The sequence below is a fragment of the Gopherus flavomarginatus genome, chromosome 19 (assembly GCF_025201925.1).
Source record: "Gopherus flavomarginatus isolate rGopFla2 chromosome 19, rGopFla2.mat.asm, whole genome shotgun sequence".
In the NCBI taxonomy this organism is placed as follows: Eukaryota; Metazoa; Chordata; order Testudines; family Testudinidae; genus Gopherus; species Gopherus flavomarginatus.
The window spans coordinates 7,372,315-7,388,461 of NC_066635.1; the positions used below are offsets into that span (position 1 = coordinate 7,372,315).

Below are 16,147 nucleotides of genomic sequence, written 5' to 3' on the forward strand. Positions count from 1 at the left end.
TGTCAAAACTTGAGTCATCATTCAAACAATAAATTCACAAAATGAATAAAAGTTAGTTCCTAGTCCAAAAAAAAAAAAAAAAAAAAAAAAAACTTACATAAAAGGATTACTATCAAGCATCAAAACTCTAAAAACGAGCTATAGATTCAAAATGTGTTGCCATTTGAAATTCACCTCAAATTTGCTGGGAAAAGAATTACAAAACAAAATCGGGTGTAAAAGCACTAAGATATCAGGTTACATTTTGCTAGGACTAAAACAGGACCAAATAAAATACTTAGAGCAAAAAACACTCAAACAATTAAAGCAATTTTCTTCCAAGACACACTTGCTATCTTGCCAGCTCAGTTTAATGTATCCATACAATAATCACAGTTCACATGTACAATCAAAAATGAGATTAATGTATAACTATTTCTGGATTTCAATACCTCCACAATTAACATTACATCTGGAAGAGAGACTATAATATTTTAAATATATGTACCCCCACCTTTTACTGTGAAGGATCCCAAAGAGCTTCACAGATTACACTGTCATCCCCCACCCACACTCCTGAAATGCACCAACTGTTGGGGGTGGGAAGGCCACAACAAAATGAGACAGAGCACACTGTTCAACAGTGGGGAAAGGTGACATGGAATGACAAAGTGTAATTTGCTCAAGTCTTTAAAAATACTGCATTGACTAATTTTTAAGCATCTATGTCAATATTAAAATTTAAGTTAAAGATACTGTAAATAGCTCTAGAGCTTTGTAACTACTCTTCAGTATTTACACATCTTGACTTTCCAAGATTTCTAGAACAATTTTAACCACCAGGTGTTGGTTTTTTAAATCCCATTTGATGTAGGTTTTCAGTTTCAATTTTAGACTTCAAAACCCATTTACAGAGCAGAAAATCCCAGGTAGTGACATTAATAAAGTTTTACGTAGCATGCTGTAAGACATGACACATTAAAGAAGAGCCAAGTGTTCTGAGGATATGCCAAAACATCTCTTAACTAGTACTTGATTTTATTTCACTATCTGGAACACACACATAGACCACAACATAGTCTTGTGAGAAGTTTTAATCCTTCATGTTGCATTAAATATGCTTTTATTTTATTTTATATTTTTAAATTAAAGTTCTAAGATGTTTTACAGCATCAGGGAAAGGGAGGGATTTAGAAAGGTTGCTAGAAACAAATGAATATCAAAGGATAGGAGAGAGCGTGGTAGTCTTACAACAGAATTTGTCAGTCAAAGACCAAGTGACAGAGGCTTTCTACACATGCCAAACCTTGATAGCAAGGCTTTTTCCTTGGCATGCACAGAGAGAAATGAACAGTGTTTTATACATAGGAATCAACAGAGTATATCTGTAGAGCAATTTTACGTGGTTCACATGCCAAACTAAAATAGATGACGAAACAATGCCAAATCCTATTTGGTGCAGACAGCCTGAGGGAGAACACTCAATACCTTGCAGTATTAAGCCTCATGTTCTCCTAAGTGTAGCTCCAGCACGAGTGTACATAGGGTCTAAAGGACATTTCTTCTACATTGATTTATTCTCTGAATGTTCTTCCATATCAGCCCACATACATGGCATTTACATCCTCTTACAATGGTGAGGACAAGAAAATGCCATCCTCCTGCAGGATCACTCACCCTGTACATAGGGGAGTATTAAATCACTGATTTCAGTCAGGAGATTCTCCTGGTAACAAACAATTGTTTTGAGATTATTTGAGCAGAAAATATGTTCACCTCAACAAATGAGTGGGCATGGATGATAAAGGATAGATTAAGCTGGCATCTTTAGCCAGCCAGTCATCCCTCTCCAGTATTCTGAGAATTTCAGGAGCATGGGGAAAAAAAAAAATTGGGTGAGCCTACTTTAAAAAAACCTGAAGTTTATAGCAATCACTTCCTGAAAGTGACACAATGACACAGCACAACTGACAATGCTGAAAGTGAATATATTCAGAATTTTGATTTGTTTTTAAGGCATACTGTATAATTCTTGTGCTCACACAAAAACAGAGATTATGGTTCTAGGCCTGCAAGCGACCCCATATACAGGGAACTGCCCATATTAAAAACAAGACTGGGACCCAACTCTAAGCAGTCTAGGCAAAAATCTAACATTACTGGCGTCTTGTTTTTAAGAATGTTTACTGTTATCCCAATGCCGCAGATTAAATAGCAGAAGAGCTATTTTCATAGCAGACATGCCAAACCCAGCATTTATTTCAATGCTATCAACATGAAAAAAAAAAATCAAGCAACATAAAAATAGGTAAGTATTTTGCTGACAAATTTAACAGCTAAAGAGCATCTTTCAGATGACAGACAAATGGTACTTTATTTATATCTGAAATAAAACATCTATTCATTTAAATACAGTAGAATCCTTTTTATGCAAGCCTCCATTATCCAGCTCTCCATAAACCAAACTAGGCAGCACAGCCCCTCGGCCCGCAGCTGACAGACAGAGATAGAAAGAGAATAGAAAACTCTTTGCCCATTCTTCTGGTTATCTGAATTTTTGATTATCCAACTTGGCCCCAATTAGATCAGATAAACAGGATTCCACTCTAATTTGATTCCAAAGTTACTTTGACATGAACGCATGTCAACTTAAACAATGAAAAATAAATTAAGTGTAGACACGCAGACAAACCGTAAGTTTTAAATTTATTGAGCTATTCTGGAGATGTTTATAGTTCCACGCTAAATAATCAAAAGATAAGTTTAAATTTAGCAGGAACACGAGATAAAGTAACATGCTTAGAAGGGACCAGATAACTCAGTGACACAGCTACTGATGAACAGAGTTCAGAAAACTGGGTTCTATTCCCAACGCTGCTTTGAACTCTTGACAAAGGGCAACTCTCTATCACAAATCCAATAAATTGCTCAGAATACTCAAGTACTTAAAGTTAGGCACATGCTTGAGTACTTTGTTGGATCAGGGTCTTTGCTCTGTAACATGGGGACACTTACCCACCTTTGTAAAATCCAGTGAAAGCTACAGGTGAGAAGCCCTATATATGATAAATACAAAGTATTACTTTTTTGGGAATTGAGAATAGGATATAGCACCTTTTCACCAGTCTAATGTTTAAACATTGACCGAATAGTTATCAGGTGATAATGGACTAGATGAAATGAGTTGACAGTCAACCCAAATTTCTGACAGCACAGGTAGGTTATTTAAATCACATTCTGGACCCTTGTTACCAGTCTTGCCAGAGATCATGGATATTCGGATTACAATAAGTAAATAGTAAGAAACGGATGAAGGATGCAGTGAAAAATCTTCACCCTACCATATAGAACTTGTTCTGTGAACAAAGGACATCAGTCTCCAGCCATTAATCTAACATATCATATACGACCTTATGAGTATACCACTGCCTTCTGCCAGATGGAGTATCAGACCCGCTTGAGTGTTGCAGTCTACAATCATTACAACCAGTAATAGCTGGCTTGGATAGAAACCCTACAAACTACAGATAGCTAAACTGGTAGAAGTTTGTCTGTTTTTAGAATGCAGAGCTGTTTGAGTCACATTACCTATGCATGCAGTTAGCTGCCTGCAGTTTCAAGTGGTGCAACCACAAACTGTGGCACACTAAGTTCATCTTTTACATCACTGCAGACTTGTGTTGTATGTTTTGCGTGTGCTATCTACAATTTATGGAAAAAAATCTAGAGAAAAAACTTGATACACCAGACATCCTGCTCTCATATTACAAGCAACACTGAGTCGCATACTTTATGACTATATGCTTTTATATAAGAGAGCATATATATGACATTGTGTCATCTTGAGTGTGGATATCCAAATTTTATAACTGATTGCTAGCAAAAATGTTCTTATGTTGATTTGGTACCAACATCAAGATTTTACTAGGATATACATAACTCAAGACTTTGCCACCTCCTAGTCACTCCAATAGACTTCTGTTTTTTTTCCATGATTCCATATGATACTAGCAATAAGCTGAAAAATATCCATATTTTAAGAATACCATGTCATTTACTGGGCTGTTTTTTCTGTTTAAAAATATAAATTAATCCTGGAGAAAGGTGGCCGACAGCCCTGAAAACTAAAGCCCTGTTTATTCATACAAGTACAGAAGTAAACTGTGTCAATAAAGAATACTTAACTATAACACAGAACCTTTCATCCATAGATGTCAAAGTGCTTCACAAAGGAGGGTCAGTATCATTATCCCTATTTCACGGATGGGAAATAAACGCAGAGAGGTGAAGCAAAGTGCCTATGGTCACACAGGAGGTCAGGAGCAGAGCTAACAACCACCAAGAACAGGACCGAAAGCCTCAACTCAATTCACAAAGTTATTACCATGTTGATGGCAGAAAAACTAAGGCTATGTTTAAACTACTGCCTATGTCAGCAAAACATTTGTCGCTCAGGGGTCTGAATAATCCACCCCCCGAGCGATGTAAATTACACCAGCATAAGCGCTCATGTGCAGTGTTCTGTCAGTGGGAGAGCTTCTCCCACAGACAGCTTATGCTGCTCGCAGAGGTGATATTTTTTATGTCAACAGGAGAGTTCTCTCCCATCAGCATAGAGCGTCTTCACCAGACGCACTGCAGCAACACAGCTGTACTGGTACAGCTACAACACTGTATGTATAGGCATGGCCTCAGTCATTATCTGTTTAGGCTGAATTTGAACCAGTGAGACAGAGCTGAAAGACACCTTGTGCTTCTGTCTGTTCCCAAATCATTAGTTTCAAAATATGATTTGTTCACACTTGGTCAATGTCAGTGACTTGCTACTTTAAAGAAAATTATAGATTTATCTGACCAATTTGTAGTCCATATCTAAGTATCCGTATACCCGTGTACATATCTGTATCTTTTTGATAAACACTCTCAAATACCTAATATCACAAGTGGGGAAAGGGTTGCTAGAAATAAAAGTTTAGATATCAAAAAGGGAACAACTTCTAATTGCACTTCACTCAATCCACACCTTTAAGCTTTTGCTTTAAATGTTACGTATATTAAGAAGCCAAGATACCTTAATAAGTGAAAGATGAGGCCTTTCTATTTACAATATATCAACTTTATTTTTAGACCCTAAATCAGAGGCAAACACTTTTTGTTTAATAAAATGGGAGTGGGGAGAATGTTTTAACTACTACCAAAAAATTAAACACTGAATGACATTTTATATGAGAAGTGTATCAAAACTTGTTAGCATAAACACTAGCCTTAATAACTAGAGATTAGCCAAATCTACCACGGGTACTTCTAAATCATGCTATCATGTTGGTATCTGAGATGGGACCTTTCCAGCAATGTCCAACAGCAGTAGCTTGCTGGTAATTCCAGCACACCACTCCATACCACACATCCAATGCAACTGGTAAATACGATGTAGTACTGGATATCCACTGGGAGACACACTCATAGTTTCCAGTTGTACTGGTTAGTATGCATCGGCAAATTTGGCACTGGGAGCAACCTTCTCCATCACTTACCATTTCCTCCCACTCCATCAAAATCTGGAGTCTCATTTTTCCCTTGTTTGCTTCACCTGTCCTAGCTTCCTACATGATTATGCCCTTTGTCTTCTGTGGGGCAATAACCACAAACTGAAACTGACCACTTCTCAGACTTCATAACTTGATACCAGGAGCAGGAAGAGTAACTTAGGCTCCATCTATACTAACAAAATTAATGTTGAGGGATCTAGTTGTACCATGGTGGCTCACCAACATGGTACTATCTTTATATGTAGTGCAAACTGTTTTAAAATGGGTGAAGACCAGGGCATGATTATAAACAGTTTGGTGCCATCTATACACAAACAAGAGCAACCCATGTTTTAACAATATTTTAACTAGTTCCCTAACAGTTGTTTTCATAATACTCCAATTACATAACAAGAATCAGGTCAGCTGCACAATGCTGCTGCTGCAGCACTCTTAACAGTGAAATTGTCCCATTTGGAGCAGGAGAGTTTGTTTACAAAATGGTTTGTTTACAAAATGCCTACACCTGTTAGACATATTCAGTACTTCCAGAACGTGATAATTTGCATATATAGTTTATATATTTGTAAAAACCTTGCAGATTTGACCAGTGTATTTTAAATTAATACAATGTAATCCAACAAATGGATTTTAAAGCTCCCTTTTAAAAGCAACAACAAATTGAGAGGCTCCACTACAATAAAGAGGGCAAAAAGATAAAGGTGGGAAATATAGGGCCAATTGTGATCAAACTAAAGCACCTACAAGGGAAAAGTTTCAGTTGGGTTTTTTCCTCCTCCTCAAGTGGGTAGAGATTGAAAAAAGAGAGGGAGACAATTCCACACCCCAGGGTCTACCACAGCAAAACAATCACTAGTCAAACAAACAATGATGTGATGAGTCTCACATATGGTTGAGGCCTACATACTCTATGAACTAAGCTCTTCTAAGGATTACCGCTATTCATAATGCCCCTAGCAAACTGGGTCCCCAATCCCAATCAGAGCTTCTGGGCATCAAATTTAAAAAAAAAAAAAAAGTGTCTATTTAAAATTATCCAAACACATAGAAAAGCAAAGGGCTAGCTAGAATCAGGCATAGTGCAGGGCACGTACATTCCAACTTCCCCTATGCAACTGAAAACATACCTCAATCATAACAAATCCTCATTAACCCAGCCCTACACCAAGAGTGTTTCGTTTTCCCAAGTGATTGAGGCACCGGAGTTGCAATTCAGGCACATAATTAAGAATCTTTAATTTAAAAGTAGCCAGACTGCAAAACTAGGCCTTCTACAGTGCACTAGCTTTTCACAGATTTATCATGTCACCTGCTTTCTTTTAGTTTAAAATATTTATACTGAAAAAAAATTAGTATATTCTGCTAAATCACAATACAGAACTGACCAAGTAGTAATGGCATATAAAACATACAGCTTGAGATATCCAAGACCCTAGTCATTAGCAACACCAATGAATACTTTTTGATCTAACACAAATTCTGCAAGTTGCATTTGTTTTCTACCAAATCCAATTATTATTTAAGAATGGGAAGTTAAAGAGTTATTTTCAGATCGTTTATATTGGTAAATACAGAATAACCTAAACACTGGGCCTAAACTAACAATATTTATAAAAATGTAATGTTAACACAAATATTTAGTTCATTACTTTCAAATTCAAAATACACGGTTATTTGGATTTAGATGTTCTTCCATAGGGTGCGCAATCCAAAATACTTGAACACAAAATACTTATGAGTAATATCCAGCAAGTAAAACAAACTAAAAACAAACGTGAAAATGACTAGTCCAGTCTCACTGTCCAGCCAGAGGGAGGAAACAATAAGTAAATAAATAGTACAGGTGCTTCAAGCTAAATGAGATTTTTCTTTTAATTATTACATTTTCATTATGGGTTTTAATAATTTAAGATACTGTTCGATACATTAATAAAGAAGTTCAGTCTTCTCATCTTTTTTCCCAAGTTCAGGTCTCTCACCAACAGCTAATATCCTGCACAAGTCTTTCCCTGTGTTAGGGCTTTGGAGCAGAGCCCGGAGCTGGAGCGCAGAGCAGCTCCAGAGCAGTGGAGCTGCAGGTTTTTGCCTGGAGCTGGAGCGGAGCTGGACCACAGCTCCAAAGCCCTGCCTGTGTATGTGTCTGTTCTTGTTTCCTAGTCCTCCTGTCCTCTGCTAAACTTCCATTCAGCTTTTTTCCCCTCAACCTTGTGATTTCTTCCATGCTGCCACTGCACTTGGAACTCTCTCTATCTTCCTTCTGCACCAAAAACAAACCCTCCCTTCCTTCAATCTCTCCTTAACAGCACTTTTTCATGAAGCATGTGTAGGACAGTCCACCACAAAATAAATAACTCAAAATCTTAAAGTGGTACATTCAGGTTAACACGTATGTGGTCAGCAGGTGTTTGCGTCCAAATTGTATTATCTGTTTTTGGAAGCAAGCTCTTTATGAAATGGACCACAACTACAATTTCAAACTTCAGCACCTGAATAAAAAGGGCCTGATGTCAGTGGGAGCTGCAAGTGCTCATCAGCTTAAAAAAAAATTACTTTTATTTAAATGTTTACGTATACATTTAGGTGCCCAAAACATGAAGATTTTGGCCTATATCTTCCTCTAGATCTGTAAAGAAGCTATCTTTACATTCATCCTCAGTTTGTTCAGACTGAGACCTTAACATCACACATTCATTCCACAACAATTTTCCTCTTACATTAAGAAAAACAAACTGGTACATTCATCCTTTATATTATTTCCTGGATAGTTAACTGGATGTTTTATTAAGAATGCTGATTTAAGAGTCATCTCATTCAAATGTGATGAAGAGACCTTTTTCCTTCCACTGGCTACTCAACTGGTAACTAATTTTGTTCATCTCTGCAGTAATTAACTACATGTCAACGAAATGGAAACCCAGGCTGAGGGCTGAAAGTTGTGGAATCTGCTTTGATATTGCATCATTTGCATTATTACGTTAAAATTTAATTGAGGTACAGCTAACAATGTAATAATGCTTAGAAGTGTATCTCCAAAAACAAATCAGTCTAGTGACAGAAAGTTCCCTGAGCAGGCAGGGATCAGAGTTTGAGGTCTAAGCTCTGAACTGCTGCAGTTCAGAACATAAAGGTACTCAGACTGAAGAAACAAGAAAGGAGCATATCATGGTACTCTCTAGTGTCCCTCTCCAACTGGCAATAGGAAGAGTATCAAGTTCCAGAGGGAACTGCACAAAACAGCCTTCCTTACCACAGTAAAAGGTAAACTCCCAGAGGTTCCCTTTCTTTACAGAACGGAATACATTAGCAACTGGAACCTGGAATGCTGTAAGACAAACATATGAATCAAATTTATCAGCAGATTTTGCAAATTTACACTAAATTTAGAACAACACTGTATGTTAAATGCAAACATCCTGGAACAACACTTTATTGGGAGTGTTACACAAAGCATGCAGTACCTCCACACTTATTGTTCACAGAGATGGGAGGATAGTTCATGCATGTTTTCCACTTATATACGAATACATATTCAGCTATGGTTTATCATTGTTGTTTTCATTTATTTTTTCTCTTCCACTCATGCCCAAAGGCTCAGATCAGAATCAGGCCCCTGGACAAGCACAAAGGAAAATCTGGTACCTGCCCTGAAGAGGAGCAAATTAGAAATCATTTCACTCTAAGGGGGGGAAAAACAAAACAAAACAAAAAAACAGTTGATATAATACATTTAAGAAAGTAAATTTCATATTTAGATTTGATTGAAAATACCCATAATAGTAACAACAAAAGCTTGTTTTCCTAGTACATCTTGCTAGATAGGGTGTAGCTTTCATTATTGATGCTGAGGAAGTTATCTGCAGCTCTACAAGAAGGAATGTTGAGGTAACTGGAAATCTAGCCAAGTCCTTAAGTTATACGGGTGGGGAAAAACAACAAGCCAAAAGGAAAAAGTTTCCAACTCTCCCCATCATCCTATTTCCACTTGCCATAAGGCAACCTCAAATCATTTTCTTCTTAATAAAAGACCACTATGGCTGCTGCAACACTAAGTTGGTTTTTAAACAATCTTTCCCTTTCAACAGCATTCCTTTCCCTAAAAGAAGTTATTTAGTGCTTAACCTGTCTACTTTTAAGTTATGTAGCAGCTAGTAAATAATTACCTGCGTCTACCAGTTTAAAATCTGTAATTCACCCCTTTTGTAATAACTTTTGTTACTTATTTGATACATTAAATATATAAGGGCCAGTAATGTAGCCCTTGCTAAGGACATTCCCAATACAATCAAAGGGGAAAAAAGGAATGCAGAATCAGATCCACATAATAGATGCACTTGTTATCCAGTTCTGAACTCTGGTAAATACTTTTGTGCGTGTGGCAGTTTTTTAACTCCTTGTCCAACTGACCTCAAATCTGGCAGAAAAAATGTTTACCTCAATCATAAATCAATTCTACTTATTTTGTGGTGGACATTCTTTTGTTTTTGGATTTGGGGAATGAGGAGAAGAGAGGGGACACACACACACAAGCTTACAATGGAAGTTCAGTTATAACTATGGATCATCTACTACTGCTCCATAATTATTCCACTAGGGCCAAATCCTCAGTTCGTTAGACAGATGGGTGGTCTGCATGTTGTGCCTTTTTTCCAGTTATAGGAGGGGAGGTATTTGCCACAGCCCCCCAAAAAGTAGAGAGAATAAGCTTTCATTCCTTGGCAAACAGCAGCTAGCATTGACACATCCCATCTCTTTTGCCTCCACGATGAACTCCAGCAGGAAGATTCAACAAAGCAGAATTTTGTGAGACAGAGAGAAGATCCCCTACACATCCCCAAACTCTGCTTCTCACCCTCAAATAGAACCACAATGTTTTTATTGAGTCAAGTACCTCCATGTTCATGCAGAAGTGGATGGAATCTAGTTATAAACCCTGGCACATCTTCTCTTCACACATGCATAATTCTCATCACGGATAATATAGCAAGGAGATGTTCCCTCACCCCACCTTCAGGACAGAAACTATAAATTCCATTGTGACTTGGGAAAAGAAAATTCTCTCTAGATCCACTTTTGATTTAACAGAAAGTGGACAGCTATAAGCAAAGAGATCTTGTGTTTTGGTACAATCAAGGTCAGCTATAGGACGCCAAGAATTCCCCTTGCTTCCAATTAGATGCTAGAAGTACTTCAATATTTAAACTATTCATTACTATTTAGAAATCATTTTTTTCTTTTGTGAATAGGCCTACCTTGAAACAATCAATGGCAACAAACAGATAATGCTCCTTTACCCTAACCATATGTTGCAAATACCTTGACACAAGACAAAAGTATACAGACAAGATTTGGCTTTAAGTTTAAATTCCCTGGTTTGTTAGTACAAGCCAAGCAGTTTTATTTTAAAAGATTTATGTGTGCGTGCGCATGGGGTTTTTTGTGTGTTTTTAAATAAAATGCATCTCTGCTTTGAAAAGTGACACCTGATTGTATTGAGTTTCTATGTTTATCTTAATGTTTCCACATCAAATTTATTCAATTTACAAATAATCTGTAGTTTTTCTGTTTGTCAGATCTCAGGTTGAGTTTGCAGGACTATCAAGCTGGGTTCATTCTCACCCTCATATTTCATTACTGAAGTAATAAAGATACTGCTGGACAAGCCCATTAGCCATGCATCTTAAGGAGGATTTTATGCTATAGCCACAGGAGCGTAACACATTATTTGATGAGCAAGTTGCTTAATAATCCATCAAGATTATAAATAAACCAAGAACACAAGACTAAGTAGAGTCAGACTCTTCCATTGTAACCTTTATCCTGCTGTACGGGAAGATAACTAAGATCACATGACTATTTTCATACCAGGAGTTGCAGCTGCAACTCTTCAGAGCAACAGTACAGCACTCCACCAAGCATCCATCTAGGTATTTAATCCCTGCTCATCATAATGATAGCCAAGTGCTTCCAAAGATCTGTTTGCACAACATACTGACTTATTTGGCAGCAGCTGCCAAATATGGTTCCTCTCTCACTCAGAATCATAGAAGATTAGGGTTGGAAGAGATCTCAGGAGGTCATCTAGTGCATGGTTAAACCCAGTTTGGCAAGCGGTCCAGAGGTGCTGCCAAACCATTTTCAACACCTGATTCAGGAACCGTGATGGCCTCTGTTAGGGAAAAGGGTTGAACTTGGGGCCTGGCTGAACCATTTTAAACAATCTCAACAGCAAGTGGAGGGAGCGCTCATGTTTGACACCTGTCAAACCTTACAGTTTTTGTTTCCAACATGTTCAAGTTGTAAGTAAGACCTTTATTTTTTAATCCAAGCTTTCTTGGATGGTTTAGGCCTGCCGCCGAGTGCTGAAGTCTCTCCCCTGAGAAGCAAAATAAATTTAGTGAAAGGAGAAATGAATAATACAAAAGTTAGAGCTAATAGTGTTCTTGGCTGTGTATTTTAATTAACACAGATACAATCGTGACTGCAGGTTTCAGAGTAGCAGCCGTGTTAGTCTGTATCCGCAAAAAGAACAGGAGTACTTGTGGCACCTTAGAGACTAACAAATTTATTTCAGCATAAGCTTTCGTAGCTATGCATCCGAAGAAGTGAGCTGTAACTCACAAAAGCTCATGCTGAAATAAATTTCTTAGTCTCTAAGGTGTCACAAGCAATCTTGACTGCAGTATTTAAACACCCACTGCTTTATGCTATAGTGCAGGTAGAGGTTTAGTAACAGTAAACATGGCTCCCCTAACAACTGAAAAGCAGCGGTTACCACTAGATAGTATGTGTGCCTGTTTTTGTCCCTTATTTCCTTCAACAGAGTCTCACTTGACCTCCTTACAAGTTTCCCAGCAAAAAGGTGGGTGGAGCAATAGTTTGAAACTGATGCAGCCTTGTAGCTGGTTTCAAACTACAGCCAGAGCTGGAGAAGTTCTTGACAGAACACAGGTGGGACTGTGTTACTTGTAAGATGCATGGAATCTCCCACCTGAGTGAGGCAATGAAAGTGCAGACAGAACAACATTTACACAGTTCAAGAGCTGGTTGAACAACCCACTACAAATGCCAGAAAAACTCCTTGTACAGAAAATACTTTAAGACTGAAACTGCCCCCACATCGCCATACAGAGAGTCACAAAGTGGTATTGCTTTATCCTCAGGATGGACTAATTTATTCCTTCTCATCATGCTGGTTGGGGAGGAGGTAGAGAAATAAAGATATCTGAAATCAAAAATTACAGTTCTGTGCATGAGTAAATGGCTTGTCTGAATGTACTCTCCATCTCTTTGGTCACTCCAAAACTCTCTGTGACGAGAAATTGCACAAAGGTTATTATATACAAATTCATCAGTGATTTAGCTGATGAGCACACAACCTAGATCCATACAGTTCACATATAATATGTATAAAGTTATCAAGTAAGTAGTGACTAAGGCTTTAGTGCTCAAATATAAATTCCAACTCATTATTGCTTCAAAAGGGAAGCCTAGCACTGCTGAAGTCAGATTGTCACATTTAGTCTACCATACACAAGATTTAAGTTTACACATTAATACTCTACAAGTTTTTACAGTATGCACAGGAATTAAATTATAGTAAAAGTGAGTTGTTTTTAGTAAAAACAGAATAGACCAATCTCTCACAATGCAATTTGACTGTGTTCATTACATTCTAGAATTTGATTTACATGATAGCTACTTTAGAGTAATATGTTTTAAATCAATAAACATGTGTTGCAGCTTTATTTTCTTTACAAAAATGTATTTTAGATACCTTTCTACTGTGTTAAGTGTAACACTTTAAGAAATATCATATTAGGAGTGCTGAGTTTTCAATTCTAAGGAAGTACACTTGTACATATACATATGCAAAATCAAGCATTTACAATTAAGGTTGTCAGACCTTGTTTAAATACATATTAATCTAAACCACTGTATTTGATACAATCCTGTATCTGGCTCTCATTTTCTGTATTCCTGTAGGTATTCTGGGTCACTATTAAGAATCCTTTCAAGTTAGGAAAGTTCAGCCAAATCTACCTTAATCCAAAATCTTTAAAAAACAGAAATAAAACAAGAAGTTACTTTCCTGCCACCCCGCAATTCATTTGAAAGTCAGAGGGCACCAGTCACTCACTATAGATAATACTTTGAAAAACAGAAAGTGCTATAAGTTCCCAGTGCTGTTCATCCATTAACTAATTAACCCTCTCAACAGCCCGGAAAGGCAGATGATTATCCCCCCGCACAGACCCTAAGGCAGCTTGTTTTAGTCCCATATTCTTATACCTTTTAATTTCTTTCCAAAACATAAATCCATCCTGACAGCATCTTCTCACCTTTAACTTGACTGCAACTATGCCAAACATCAATGTAACATATTTTCGGCTCCTTTCAGGCTGCCTGCACGCTAAGCATGGGCACTTGCTGAATACAGACTCCTCAGTGGGGGCGACGGGTGGGTAGCAAAAGCTTTCTAGCCAGTTTATTTAAACTCCACGCGTTTCAGGATTTAAAGAGGCAGGACGTCGTATTCCTGCACCAATCAACCACAGTATGATAAAGCTAAATATTGCAGTGCTGTTAATCGGCAGGGAAATCTCCGACTAATCGCTTCCCTCCACCTCCCCCTTTCGTATATTAAGCAGTGGATCTTGAATCTCATCAAGGCATACACCCAAAAGGTAAAGAAAAGCTGCAGAGCAAGTACTTTTTCTTGAAAGGACAGGATTCCTAAGCGCTGTGAGTAGCCACGTTAAAACAGCAACACTCAAGGCATGTGTCAGGTCCTAGACAGAAGGGAGTTCAGGCCGTGTGGTTACAGCAGGAGGAAATGCCCGTCAGCCCCAGAGACACGCACACGGAGATAAGCTCAGAATATACCATACCCCCCTCCATACACATACCGGACGTCTCCCCGACACATTTCCCACTCCCCAGAAGTTCAACCCTCCGAAGTCAGCAGGAGCTAACTTCCATCAGACTCTTCGCTCCCGCCTCCATCCCGAGCATGGAAACTAACGCACTGCATACGCCACAATATGTGCAACGCTGCCCGCTTACAGCCAGCAGATGCCCCGCTCAGCCGCCAGTGCCAGCCCAAGCCCCCGCAGGACCCAGAGCCTCCCGAGACCCAGCAAGAATCGGACTTCAGAATCCTCAGGGCCAACCAGCAGGAGGCGGACCACGCAGCTCCCTCCCCCCAAAACAGACACCCCCCGTGCCAGCTTGAGCCCAACCAGGACCGAGCCCTCGGCTTTCTCCTTTCCGACCTCCGCGCCAGCCGGATCTAAGCCCCCGCAATACGCGGACCTGAGCGCCAGCAGGCCCCGGAGCTCAGATTCCCCCCACGTCAGCCCAAACCGGACCCCCCCAGGACCACACGCCAGATCACCCCCGTGCCAACCCCGGCAGCCCAGCCCAACCCTCTCCGCACGTCCAACACCCGCGGCCCGAACCCGCCAGCAAATTCAAACCCACCCGGGGAGGGACGGTGGGAGGAAGGTCCAGCAATGGATGCCGAGATGTAAACAAACCCGGGACAGGCAGGGGGGCTCGGGGACCCTAGGGAAGGCTGGCCGGACGCTCCCTGCTGTGGGGAGCCCTGGGAAAGGAGAGCGAGAGCTAGCGGGAGGGGATCTGACAGGCCGCCCTCGGCACTGGGGTCCCCTGCCCCGGCTATGGGGGGAGCCGGCGGGGGGAAGAGCCTGCCCGAGCGGCGGCGGCGGCAGCGGCAGCAGCGGGGAAAGCGAGTGGCTCGGGCTGCTTTAAAAGCGCCGAGCGCTGGCACCACAGCGCCCCCAGCCCCAGCCGCTCAGAGGCTGCAGCCTGCGCCCGGCCGGCCGCCTGCGCCCCACACAAAGTCCCAGCACTCAATAAACTTTCCCCGGCTCCCAGAAATAAAGGGGAGCGGGGGTTGCCCCCCGCACGGCCGCCCTCCGCCCCGCACGTCCCCGCCGGGGGGCTGGCCCGGGACAGGGCGAGCGGCAGCTCCGGCGGCTGCGGCTCCGGCGCCATCTTGGGCTGATCGATGAATTGAACAAAGAGGATCAATTTCTGATAAAGCCAGTTATCAATGGGGAGAGCGGGGCCGGGCCGCGCGGGGGGCTCCCCCTAGGCGGCGCGGGCCGGGGGGCCGGGCCCGGGGAGCGGCGGGGAGGCCCGGCGGCGCGGTCCGGCCGGCGGGGCGAGCAGAGAAGCCTGACCTGCAGCTGCTGTAAATCAAAGCGCTTCCAATATTGAAACATCGATCCCACATTGGCCGCCATCTTGAGACATATTGAGACAGAGTGAGCGGCTGATAGAGAGAGAGGGGCTGGAGTTCAGGAGCCGGGAGGGAGGGAGCCAGCCGGGCGGAGGGGGAGGGAGGCGGGCAGGGAGCGCCCAAATCCCGGCCTGGAGCCCGAGCCCGGCCCGGAACACGGACTCGCAGCCATTGCACACAGATACAGCGAGCTGCTTCTCTCTCACCGGGGAACAAGCGCAGCAGCCAACACGCTCGCCTCCATCCAGCCACCGCACAGGGACGAGATCTAACACTCAGGGCAGGGCGATCGGGCACGGAAAACCCGCGACCATCCGGAGCAAATGCAGGGAGCCTCCTGAATGCAAGAGAGATT

General features: G+C 41.0%; 1 protein-coding gene across 3 annotated transcripts in view; it reads right to left on the reverse strand.

Moving 5' to 3' along the window:
- CUX1 (cut like homeobox 1) overlaps window positions 1-15,892 on the reverse strand; it is a 401,218-nt gene extending 385,326 nt beyond the window's left edge. Inside the window, exon 1 of one of the 3 annotated variants that reach the window (XM_050929095.1) lies at window positions 15,734-15,888. In XM_050929095.1, coding sequence (XP_050785052.1) covers window positions 15,734-15,796 — 63 coding nt within the window. In that variant the 5' untranslated portion in view covers window positions 15,797-15,888. Of the gene's footprint in view, window positions 1-13,867; window positions 14,017-15,733 lie in introns of those variants that run through there. The other 2 variants (XM_050929093.1, XM_050929094.1) reach the window with 2 other exon arrangements.
- Between the last annotated feature and the right edge of the window lie 255 nt (window positions 15,893-16,147).